This window comes from Nothobranchius furzeri, chromosome 3, assembly GCF_043380555.1.
Source record: "Nothobranchius furzeri strain GRZ-AD chromosome 3, NfurGRZ-RIMD1, whole genome shotgun sequence".
Taxonomy (NCBI): Eukaryota; Metazoa; Chordata; class Actinopteri; order Cyprinodontiformes; family Nothobranchiidae; genus Nothobranchius; species Nothobranchius furzeri.
In genome coordinates, this window is record NC_091743.1 from 64,194,134 (window position 1) to 64,206,808 (window position 12,675).

Below are 12,675 nucleotides of genomic sequence, written 5' to 3' on the forward strand. Positions count from 1 at the left end.
CATTGGTTCTGGTTGTTGTTGTTGTTTTTTTAATGGGTTGGTGATGTTTTTAACCAAGTCAAGGATGTGAGATCCTTTCTGCACATTCCCTTTATAAATAAATTCACCCATTGGTCCCCAAGTAAATAGTGTCATCTTCAGCAGGTACTTTGCATTTCTCCTGCTGCGTGCCGGCAAATTCTGCAGCACGTCTCGAATGACAGCTTCAGATTGATCAGCTGGCATAGCAGCAGCAGCAGCGGCATCAGCTGATTCAGTGTTCTGTTCAGTGGGTGGGACAACCTGTAAATCCTCTTGTAATCCGGCTCTCGCCAAAGCCAGATAACGCTGGAGCAGTGTGTTGTATTTCTTAATTTTCTCCGCTGAGCAGCCTTAGACGTTCTGATGTTTCCGGTTTCAAATCCACTATTAAATAGCCGTGAGGGTCCTGTGTTGCGTCTTGGAAACTCTCGAGAAAATATCTTTCTTGAGTAGGGTAGATTTGATTTGCTAAAACATTTATTTGCAATTTATCTCGTGGATTTTATTCAAGCTGAATGAAGCACTGATGACCATGGACCGCCGGTTGTTTGCAGATGGTGCATTTAGTTGTAGGACAAACATGGCCTGAATTGGTTTTCCCCATAGCGATATAATAAACATGCTTACAACTCCTGCATTTTTTAAGCAATTCGCAAGGAGAAACAGCCCTGTCCGCTTGAGGTCTGTAAACAGGTGTTTTGTGTTTTTGAAAACAGATTAAATTTTGACATATCCGATTACAATCAGGACATGTAATGAGCGAGGTTTCTGTATATTTGCATAATTCGCTATTACACACACGACAGAACCATGCACAATGATGCCCACTCATTCTCTGATAGGGGTTAAAACACCAAGAACAAAAATATTTAGCGCCTAAAAAACCTTTAATATTTTTTATGCCGTAATAGTGGTGATTCAGCAGCAAAAGAAACAACAGGTTCGAACGGTCGGCGAAATCTGATTCAAATTTATAAATAACTGGCGGTTCTGAAAAAAAATGAGAAATTTTCTTTGAACAATATTTTCAAATTGAATCCCGTCGCTGAATGAAACGGGAGTTTGAATGGAAAGCCTGGCTTGATGATGAATATTTTTTGCCACATCCATTAACTCTGTATCTGTCGCTGAGGGGTTTAACAGCCTGGCTAAGCTGAGCACAAAATACAAGGCCTGATTGGTCTCAGGGGTGAAATGAGATGAAATCGCTTTTTATCCACTAATTCCTGATTAAGAATACTCTCAATTTTTCATTTCCCAGCACTAGATGGATTGTTCACCACCTGCAGTCTGAAATTAAAATAATTGTCAGCCGCCAGCGCTTCATTCGATTGGACTAATTTGTCGAATAATTGCTGAAAATTTAGCATCATATTTGTGCCGTCATATTTAAAGTTAACGTGGTGTGTTGAATGCTGAGTGTTGATTTCGAACTGAATCCTATCATTTGTGTGAGCGATCTGACTTCCCCTTTCAACAAATCTATTTAATATATCCATAACGTTTAGATAAAACTCTGCAAGGTCTGTGATTCTGTGGTTTATTGAAAAAGAGATGTTTTCTCTACTTTCACGCTGATTAAAAGCAGCATTGGAAGAGGACGCAACATTAACGCTCCCTCCCCCATTGGTTAACATTGTATGATTGTTCTATTTGCCTCCGAATTTCATCCAAAGTATGAGAAGGCGCGGACGAGTTTAATAGAATTTATTCGGCCTCATCTGAAGGAGGAGTTTGGCAGGCTATAATTCGATCTAAAATATCATTATTTGAAGCAAATTCATCCTCTACTTGATTCATTTCTGAAAGTCTGCTTAAATCAAACCAATCCGGCAGCAGCAAATAATTGTATTCAGGTGTATGGTTAACATCGTGTGATTGTTCTATTTGCCTCCAAATTTCATCTAAAGTATCGGGTGAAGGCGAATCTGAATTTAATAGAATTTGTTCTGCCTCATCTGAAGGAGGAGGAGTTTGGCAAGCTAGAATTCGATCTAAAATCCCATTATTTGAAGCAAATTCATCATCATCCAAATCTAAAAGTCCACTCAGATCGAACCAATCCGGTAGCAAATCACAATATTCAGGGGTGTGACTCATGATGCAAAGAGAACTTTTTTTTTAACTACTATAAACTTGATGAATGAAAAAAAAAATCCCTGGTCCTCTTCTTTTCTCTCTTTTAATCCTCACAGAAACAGAACATTGCCCACGATATTCACAAGCCCGTAGAGATCTGCAGAAGCATGTAGGCCATTTTCATTTGGTTCGTTCTTTGAAGCCGAGTGAGCCGCTGATTCCTCCTCCGACGTATTTCTGGATGGAGAAAGAGAGAGAGAGTATGAACGAATCATCATCTTTTAATAAAAACTTTATTAAACACTTTATTCTGATTACTTACCAGGTCTCTGTGAAGCAGCGGCGGGACGGCGCGGAGCTGAGTCTTGATCGCTGCTCACCGGTGGCTGTTCTGGCTGTGACGCCACCCCCTCGTCACAGCCGTGTTAAGGTGTGTGTGTGTGTGTGTGTGTGTGTGTGTGTGTGTGTGTGTGTGTGTGTGTGTGTGTGTGTGTGTGTGTGTGTGTGTGTGTGTGTGTGTGTGTGTGTGTGTGTGTGTGTGTGTGTGTGTGTGTGTCAGATGGCAGTCCACCAGGGAAGAGCCAGTAGTGCTGCCTGGGCCAGATGAAGGTGTGGCGGTGAGTGAAGAGGGTGGTTGAAGGTTGTCGCAGAAGACATCTTGTAGAACCTTAGCAAAAATCCAAAAACAAACTTCCCCTATAGGATACCGCTCGAAATAGCGGGCGGCCCATTGCAGGGCTTTACCCTCCAGGCGAAGCACCATAAACATAACTAGGTCGATGTCCAAGCCGTCCACACCCATAAAGCTTACACAGTCCCAAATGAATCTCCGACAGGTGTCCGGGTCACCGTCGAAGGTGTACATCCCTTGGTGAAGCTTCGGATTACCTGGGGTTACTGCTGGGTCCTGGGTTGGTTGGTCCATTCTGTCACGTGGTGCGCTGGAGGAGTTGGACCCAATGTGCAGACACCCAGAATGACACGAGGCAGGAGAGGATGTAAAGGTAAACATTCTTTATTTAGAATGAAGCCAAAAAAACTAGTAGGGCACGAAGCCAAAAAAACTAGTAGACCGGGGGAGGGGGCATCAACGGTGACAAGGACAATAGAACACTGAGGGACAAGACAGGGTTTTTAAACACAGAGGGAGGCAATCAGGGGAACGGGTGACAGGTGTGAGGAGTGAGGTCTAGAGGGAAGACAGGTGCCATCAACAAACTAAATGGGGAAAGAACTAAGCAGAGGGGGAGATAAACCATAACCTATACAATACTAAATAACTAAACCTAAAGACTAAGGGCAAAGAAAAACAACTAATGACTAGAGGGGTGAGAAGGACTAATACAAACCAATAGGAACTACAAGGGAGTGACAAGTAGGAAACATGAGGGAAGCCTAGAGAGAGCTGGGGAACACAAGGAGACACATGAGGAGAACCTGGAGTGGTTGGAGACCTAAAAGGGGCACAGGAAGCTAAGGGGAACACCTAAGGGGAAAACCTGGAGTGGGCTGTAGAACACATGAGGGGGATGCAGGACGCAGACCATGACACTCTGCTGCTGTGGCAGTGGAGGGGAGGAGAGGGGGTTGGCCGGATGAATTCCCACTGATTCCCATGTTTTGGATGGATATACAGAACAAAGGTAAGTCGATGCTTTGTCTAGGTAAGTGAAATGATTGTGAGCTGTGGAGACAATTGCTGGAATGTGGCGAACTGAGCTTGTCCATCCACATACTTCCTGACACTGCTTAGAAAGAGAATGAGCAGTTAGTTTAGTTGCTTGGCAACAACCCCCCACCCCACCACCACCACCACCACTACCACTGATTCCCATGTATTGGATGCATATACAGAACAAAGGTAAGTTGATGCTTGGTAAAGCCGGGCATACACTGTGCGACTTCTTCACTTTTTTGAGCTGATTTTCCACTCGTGCGAGAATCCACAAGATCGGGGCGAGTTTTGCGCTGAGCGTCTAGTAGTATACAGGGGGTTACGAGAGGCGATTAACACCACGTGACCAGCTACCGATCAGCAGTCGTGAGCTCGCACGGACTTCTGGCGTGTTTAATATTTTGCTCGTCCCTCGTGAGGGTATCGCACTGTTGAAGCGGCGCTGCGAGCAGCTGCGACCCAAAAAGTATCAGAACCGCTCACGGCGCATGCGCAATCCTGCATCAACACCGCTCACCCGCTATTTCCCTAATAACACACGTTGTTTTTGTTTCTACACGGTTTTTTACTCACAAAGATTGTCAAGAAAGCGTGTTTGTCGTGTTCATGTCAAATTAAACTGATCACAAAACACAGATTTACTTTCTTTATTTCGTTTTCCTCATCCAACCCCCATAAATCCCTGTGTGTCCTCCTGCAGCACTCCCGAAGGACAACAGGCAAGACAAGACAAAAAAGTCTGATGTGTTGAGTAAAAACTGCTATTTTTAGCATATTTTTAGGGCCGACGTGTTGCTACCAGACGTACAGTGTGAGCAGTCAGGTCGCATCCGAGAACTGGGTCGTACAGTGTGAGCACATGACTCGTGAGATCTGCCCTGCGAGGAAGTCGTACAGTTTGAGCTGAAGCTGAGTGCTACGAGTGAAAAAGTCGCACAGTGTCCGCCCGGCTTAAGTGAAATGATTGGGAGCCAAGTGTGTGTGTGTGTGTGTGTGTGTGTGTGTGTGTGTGTGTGTGTGTGTGTGTGTGTGTGTGTGTGTGTGTGTGTGTGTGTGTGTGTGTGTGTGTGTGTGTGTGTGCAGGGTTGGAGGGTCTCACGTATGAAAGGGAGGGGGTGTGGGAACTGTGGGGTAAGGTCTCCTGACACAAGAGTTATCAGTCCTAACTTGACGTGAAGTGGTGTAGATTTAATACATCAAAGCAGATCATCAGTATACATCTTGACAGAAGGGGACTACAATCAATAACTTCATGCGTCATTACACAACAGTCATCAATTCATTTCTTGACATATAGGGTCATTAAAGGTCATATCACAAAAGGTCATAAAACATTACACCTGTCAAGTTTGATGTAAGGTGGTTTGGGGGAAAGGGCATAAAGATCAAAGATCAATAGAACTGTCAAAAATTGTGACGAAGGGTGGTTCTTTATACTCTCTCCCCATATTAACAGTAAAAGTCCTGTCTGACAGGTAGGACTTAAACCACTGCAACACTGAGCCCCGGATGCCAACGTCATGCTCTAGGCAGGATAAAAAGATCTGATGGTCCACCGTATCAAAGGCCGCCATTAGGTCTAAAAGGATCAATACAGCTGATTGACCGGAATCGATAGTTAAAAAAAATTGTTAAATATTCTTAAAAGAGCAGTCTCTGTACTGTGGTATTGCTTAAAACCTGACTGAAACTTCTCTAAAATACCATAATGGTTGAGGTCCTGCAGCTGCCTGTAGACAATTTTCTCCATGACCTTAGAAAGGAAAGGGAGCTTGGAGATAGGCCTGTAGTTGGAGAGCACCATGGGATCGAGATTAGGTTTCTTTAAGAGCGGCTGAATAACAGCATGTTTTAAGGTGGCAGGGACATGACCAGCAGATAAGCAAGTGTTTACAATAAGTAAAATAATGGGCCCAATAGTAGAAAATACATTTTTTAAAAGTGATGGGTGAATACTATCCAGTGGGCTGCAAGAATTTCTTGACTGGTGAAACACCTTTGAGAGGTCTGAGAGAGACAACAGCTCAAACTGGTCAAAAGCAGTTGAGCATGGTTGTGAAGAAGCTGTGTCCACCAGAGAGGAAGGGCAAGATGATCTAAGAGAGGTGATCTTATCTGTGAAGAAATTCTTTAACTTTTCACAGAACAGATCAGAAAACTTTAGGCAAGAGGACACACCAAGAGTGATCAGATGACTCAATACACTAAATAAGACCTGAGGCCTATGGGAGTTATTTACAATAAGCATAGAAAAGTACTGTGTCTTTGCATGCTTTAGTGCACACTGGTATTCAGCACGAGCATCCCTAAGGATCCCTTCATGTCAGCGAGACATGAAGGTCGTCCTTTTTCCATTTTCTCTCAGCTCTTCTGCAGGCGCATCTGAGAGAACAAATAGTCATTCATCCATGGTTCTGGAGCATGCGCACAGCGCTGAGTTCCAAAAGGGGCAATACAGTCTAAAATGTCAGTACATGTAGAATTAAAACGTTCCAAGAGCTCATCAGCTGAGATGTCGCCACAGTCCCTCAGCGCTAAAAAAATCTGCTTCGTTAAAAGCGGCAATAAAATGAGAAGCAGTTAGTGAGTTCAAAAGGTGTCAGCAACGCTGTAACGGATCCCGGATCGGTGCAGAGATATCCACACATTCATTGAATAATACAGGAAAGTGGTCTGAAAACCGGGAGTCACTAATTTCAGTCACTTTAACATCAAGGCCAAGAGATAATATTAAATCCAATGTGTGGCCCTTTTCATGTGTAGGGCCTGATACAGACTGAATAAGGTTAAAAGAGGTAAGTAATTGCAAAAACTCCTTAACCAGAGGTTTAGTTGCACTGCAGACGTGAATGTTAAAATCACCAACAATTAAAAGCTTTTCAGCATGAAGAACGAGGTCTGCCATAAAATCAGAAAAATCAGTAATAAAGTTCTTATTAATCTTAGGTGGCCGATAGATCACTGCACAAAGTATAAAAGCATCAGACTGGATTTCAAAGAGTTGAGACTCAAAGCTCGGATAAGCATTTGAAGGGATGTTTCTGCATCGAAATTTAGATTTCCAAACAGATGCCAAGCCTCCCCCTTTGCCCGACAGACGAGGGGAGCCATGAAACGCACAGTCAGCTGGGAGAAGTTCAGAGAAGACCACTGACTCACCATCCCGAATCCAAGTTTCCATAAGGAATACAAAATCCAACGCTCGTGCTTCAAAGAAATCCTTCAGTACAAAGGTTTTATTTGTAAGAGACCCGGCATTAAGTAGTGCCATCCGAAGAGCAGGCCCATTTCCATCTGAGAGTCTCACACACTTCAAGGTCCGGAGGTTGGACAAATCCAGTCCACTTTTCCAATTCATGTGTAGCGAGGGCAGGGGGCCAATACCTGCGAGGAGAGGCGCCGACCATCAAGTGCGGACCCAGGAAGAACAGGGAGAATCCAGGGAGGGCAAAGATGCTCCAAACGACGAGCAGCACAGGAAGCCTGGGCCGGCCTCGGAGCAGCACCACGGGTGGAGCGCAGGTAAACCCTGAGTCTAATCAGCATGCCACCCCGCTTCCCTCTTTTCCTCAAACGTTGCTTCGGAGGAGGAGCAGGAACAGCCAGATCCTCAGAGACAGGTGAGGGGAGAGGTAGAGGCTGGAATGGATGAGCATTTAACTGTCTTTGATTCTGCTCAAAATGGGCCCCATGGCTTACTATTGAGAATGAGATTTAAGATCTTCCATGTTTAAACCACCGCTGGCACAACACCAGCCTCATCCGGTATTTCAAGAGGATTTAAAATACTGAGCTTGTCAGTATCTAGGCCATGGACGTCATTTGGGGGGGGGGGACATGGCTTCCCCCCCCCCCCCCCCCACACTTTCTCCAAAGTCAAGCTTCGACCCCTGCACTTTTTACCATCCAAAAACAATTTTACGCTATATTAAATTGACACTGGTTGAGCTCTAGGACCAAACAGAAAACAACCATTTGTGTTGAAGCCTGTTTCCCATTAGAGCATACTGTAAAGATTACCCCCCACCCCCGTGTCCCCTCCACATCTAAAGTGAAAATTACGTCCTTGATCTAGGCAAAAACTCGGCTATAAGCATAAATGTTTATAGCAGAATCTCCTTGGTGAGAGAAGAATATTACTCTAAAACAAACCATTCTTTTCCACTGATTATTTTAAGGAGCATAGAGCCCTACAGCGCCATCTGGTGGGGCCCTGCTCCACAGGCCCCTAATGCAGAGACATCACTGCTCTCCAGTGTCCAGATGTTAAATATTGTGCAATAAGGCAGAATTTAGGTAGAAATGAAAAGCCTCTTGAGGAAAACTCCAGACTGAAGCCGTTGTTTGTTTTCCTGGGTGGTCTGAGACTTCCTGCACATTTACAATCAAACACACACAGTAATTTGCTCTTTCCTATCTGTCAGCTCACTAATGGAGGAAGTCAGACCCACTGCTGGATGAACTACAGGAAGGCATGTGCAGAACTGGAACAGAAATATGTTTCAGCTTGGAGATCGTTCTGTTGTCTTTATTGGATGAAATAACCCGTACCATCATAGTGTTTCTCTCTCTGATGTCAGTGCACGATGGGGCATGTGAGGCTGCTTTGCAGAACGAGTGTAAGGTGTTTATGTTGATCTGTTTCTGGCAAATATCAGGGGAGGGCACGGGAAGGTTTTGAGGAAATGGGTGTTGAGAACTCCTCCTATCAAACTTCACTTTCCCTCCTTGGTTTCCAAGTTACAAAGCTAAAATGTTTGTCAGGAAACGGCGAGGAAAAGAACAGGAGGAGAGAAACTGAAAACATCAGAGGAACACCGAGGGGCTGAAAATTTGTGGTGCTGAAGCCAACGGGGAAGATCTGCAAACACCAAAACCAGGTTTCTGTTGTTTTCTAATACTTAACAGAACAGGTTTCTCTAAATAGATGCAACAATAATCAAAAGCTCAAAAAAAGGATCATAAATGTTTCTAGGAAGCTTCTAGTGAAATGTTTTATCTGTGATGTTTATATTGGACATGCCAGGAAATGTAAACAAGCAGCGTTTCATTAACCAGACAGGGTTTAATTAAACACACATGTCTCTTTGGGAGGAAAAACGTAAAGAAATGTGACAGTGCTGTCAATTATGATGCACATAAGAAGTAAAATTTGCATTTTTAAAGAGATGTTTGGTCATTGAAAAGGATTAATCATGGGTCGTTTTGGTCTATCTTGATATAGATTCCTATTTTCTTTTTAATTTTTGTTCTGGAACATTTTGTTAAATAAGTAATGTGGAAATATTAGAGAAAAAGATGCTTTGAAGCCATTGTATTAAACTTTTACTGGTGCTCTCAAAGGAGAAAGGGATTGTAAAAGTTAAAAAGGGCTGTTCTGGTACACGTTGTGTGATTCCTTCAAAAAATAACATGTTGGGTTAAAGGAAAAGTTTTAGTTACGTCAGAACAGCAAGAGCTAGAAAAAGTTCATTATTAATGACATAAAGCTTTCTTTATGAGCCTCAAACATCAACTGAGACTCAAAATTGATCAATTTTATGAGCGTTTGAGTTTTCAGAAATGATTCAACTGATGAAAGTTGGAACAAAGTGTTCCTGTTTAAAAATGGCAAAACTTTTAAGTTTTTGGAGGAACTTCTGTCTCGTAAAATTTCACAATAGTGGATTAAATGAGCTCACTCCAAACCACATGATCTCCACCTGAAATAAAGCTGAATCAGGGCATTTTTAGAGTTCTGGCAACTTTTTTCTACTTAGCTTAAATAAATGGAATGTGTAGAAATAACAAAAACATGTTTTTTTTGGTTATTTTATTTTGTAGAGAGAATTCATGCAGCTTTTTGTTTAGATATTTGCCTAAAACACTTGCCTGATTTGATCAAACCAGTAGAAATAGTCTGTGCAGGTGCAGAGATGAGATGCATGATGAAATCATACGTTTCGTTAACACGTCAGATGCAGATCTACTGATGTTGCAAAAGGAACATAAGACGTTTAGAAGCTCATCATTCATCAACTGTTGAAGCAATTTTCTTTTTGATTCATTTATTGTTTTAGAAACATATTAAGTAGTTGAAAATAAATATATCTTACATCCTCACAGGGTGTCTTTTGCACATAATCTGACTTTGGTCCTCCTAACAGCCATGGTTTGTCTGCTCATCTCCATAATCGTGCTGCATCTGGTCAGTTTGGCCATGCTCTTCACCGCCACTCTGGAGAAGGTGAGAGGTCTTCCCCTGACTTCCCACTAGAGGTCACTAACTAATCATGAAAAATTGAATACACATTTGAGAAACTCTCTTTCCAGTCCTGGTGGATTTGGACATACTCAGAAACCAGTGACCTCTGGCGTGACTGTTTCTACAATAACTCCACACAAGTCTGGGTGTGCGCCACTATAACAGAAAATGGTAAATAGTTCAAATATTCATCACATTCCCCTCATTAGATGTTGATTGAATCTAGGTTTCAGTTTTTTTTGTCTCACGTTTCTTCTGTCCTCTCAGACTGGCTGCAGTCTGTCCAGGCTCTCATGGTCCTCTCCGTGGTCTTCTCCTCTGTCTCCCTTCTGGTTTTCCTGGGTCAGTTGGTCATCCTGCCCAGAGGAAGCCTCTTCTACTTCACAGGCCTCTGTCAGGCCTTTGCAGGTTACTAGAATGCATTGTTTTTATTGCAAATTAAAGAAATGAAGATATTATCAGTGATCTCAATTTAAAATGTCTGAGAAATGATCGATGAGGTCCTGGGTTTAAAACTGGACCTCTCTGTGTGGAGTTTATGTGCATGCATGGTTTTTTATTGGTCCAGTTTTCTCCCACAAGAAGAACATGCTCATGGGATTAACTGGCAACTCTAAACTGGCTCCTGTCCAGGTAAACCCTTCCAGTTTACTGGTGGGCCCTGCAAGGCCCTAGCTCTCTGCAGTCCTACAGAAAACAGAATGATGATCAAGGGTGGATTACAATGGCGCTTGAATCTGAAACATGGGATGCAAAGCCAAAATTGCATTAAATGTATGGTATTTAGGTTATGTCTTTTTATTTTTATTGTGCTGGATTTTTGCCTCATATTTTTAAGTTTATGTCTTATAGCTGCAACAGCAAATCTGCAAAGCAAGCTGGCGTTTAGCTCCAACACATCTGATTCAGTGGATGAATAACTGCTGATGTGTTTAACACTTATTCCCCTCTCTGTATGTAAAATGATTTGAGGCAGCATATTTCTGCCTAATGAAAAATACCTTAAACTTCTAAATCTGTCCGTGCTCATCAGTCTTTTTGTGTTTCCGCAGGTTTCACAGATTTTTCTGCTTGCCTCATCTTCAGCTACCACAAAAAAGAGATCTTGGGAGTCTCCAAGGATGTGAGCCAAGGACATTTTGGCAGCTGTTTCATCATGGCGTGGCTGTGCGTCCCTCTTCTTCATATCAGTGGAGTTTTGTACGTCCATCTGCGCAAAAAACAATGAGAAAGGGACATGATCAGCGAAAAAAAAAATTTTAAGAGTGATCTTCTAATATTTATATAACGTCACAAAATGGCCTGAAATGACACCCACAGGTCAAGATCTACAGCCAGGTCAACTTAACCTGGCTATGACACTCACAGGAGACTGGAAGTCTGCACGTAGTCCCTTTAAATCAGAGTCTGCTTCCTCACTCCAGCTGGAATCAGAGCTGACAGAGAAAATAAAAGATAAACAATAACATTCTTTCCTCCAAGGTCCATCACAGAGAAACTCTTTTAAATGAACTCCTTTATTCCCAGAAGAAAAGAAGATTTTATAATTAAAAATAATCATTAAATGAATTTTTGTTATTGCTACTTATAGTAATTGTAAAAAAATGAAATGTTCATTGATCTGTGCTTAATGATATGCTCAGCAGGTTTACTGGAAGAGGTCATCACATGTGCACTCACACAAAGACAAAGTAAGTTAAGTTAACGCATGACACATAGTTAACCTTTTGCCCAGATTCATAGTCTCCGGATCAAAAGAGGGTGTCTCTGAGATGCTTGGTAATATTTTCAGACTTGTCAACTTTTGGTTGGCTAACCAAGATAACTTCAATCTATTATAACTAGTTTACTCTGGTTTTCCCTTAGTACAGTTCGAACAGTTCAACAGTTTGAGAGGTTTAGAAGAAATGCTTCAGACCTGCCATCTGAGCAAAGCCTCTTTTAACCAGCAGAGATTTAAACACATAGTCAAAACTTTTAAACCTTTTTCGCACCTGCGGAGCTGAGAACAACAACATAGTACCTGCAGTACAAAACTGACACTCCTTCAGAGTTCATTTTAAGACGCTCGGTTTCATCCATCTGTCGTGACCCGGGAGACATCTCTGGACTGAAAGTATTGGTATGTTGGTACTCTACAGCCCTCCGGTGCCAGCGGTCATCCGACCCCTCTCACTTTCAGATCCACAAGAGGGTCTCTGAATTCGGGTAATGTAGACACACAGATAGCACCTGAATGTGGTTTTGATAATAACAACTTTATAGCTTATTTGCAAACCAAATTCTTTCCATCCAGAACTCTTTCTGAGAAACGGAGATTATGACTCCATTACATCATATTCACACATGTTTCAGACACCAGCCTTTAGTTCGCATCCACTCACAGTAAATAACAGTTTAAACATTTTGTCAAGTCTTAATTGTTTGTAAAATAAATTCTTATTTTTCTTAAACCTGACTGTTTCTTGAATAAAAGTGAAGTGGGTACAATTCCTTAATGAATAAAAGAATCCTAGAATCTTCTGACTAAACAAATACAAACCAGGCAAGGTGATATTCTGTCGCAAGTGGTGTTAATAATAATAAATAGCTTAAATCAATTTACTTAACCCAATATACTACTTATTAACATTACATACACACACACACACACACA

General features: G+C 42.2%; 1 protein-coding gene across 2 annotated transcripts; it reads left to right on the forward strand.

Annotated features, from left to right (window-relative positions):
- The first annotated feature begins 8,359 nt into the window (after positions 1–8,359).
- Positions 8,360–12,472, forward strand: emp3a (epithelial membrane protein 3a (MAM blood group)). 2 transcript variants are annotated; one of them, XM_070549922.1, is made up of 5 exons: positions 8,360–8,655; positions 9,881–10,001; positions 10,088–10,190; positions 10,287–10,427; positions 11,072–12,472. In XM_070549922.1, exons 2-5 carry the CDS (start codon positions 9,924–9,926, stop codon positions 11,245–11,247), a joined length of 498 nt encoding a protein of 165 aa, XP_070406023.1. In that variant the 5' UTR covers positions 8,360–8,655; positions 9,881–9,923; the 3' UTR covers positions 11,248–12,472. The 2 variants fall into 2 exon arrangements, with proteins under 2 accessions (XP_070406023.1, XP_015814505.1); XM_015959019.3 differs by having other exon boundaries at positions 9,922–10,001.
- The last annotated feature ends 203 nt before the right edge of the window (positions 12,473–12,675 follow it).

Coding starts and splice junctions, on each gene's coding strand:
- emp3a (XM_070549922.1), top strand. CDS start 9,924: ATGGTTTGTCTGCTCATCTCCATAATCGTGCTGCATCTGGTCAGTTTG. Junction 10,002..10,087: donor TCACCGCCACTCTGGAGAAG/GTGAGAGGTCTT, acceptor CTCTCTTTCCAG/TCCTGGTGGATTTGGACATA. Junction 10,191..10,286: donor CGCCACTATAACAGAAAATG/GTAAATAGTTCA, acceptor CTGTCCTCTCAG/ACTGGCTGCAGTCTGTCCAG.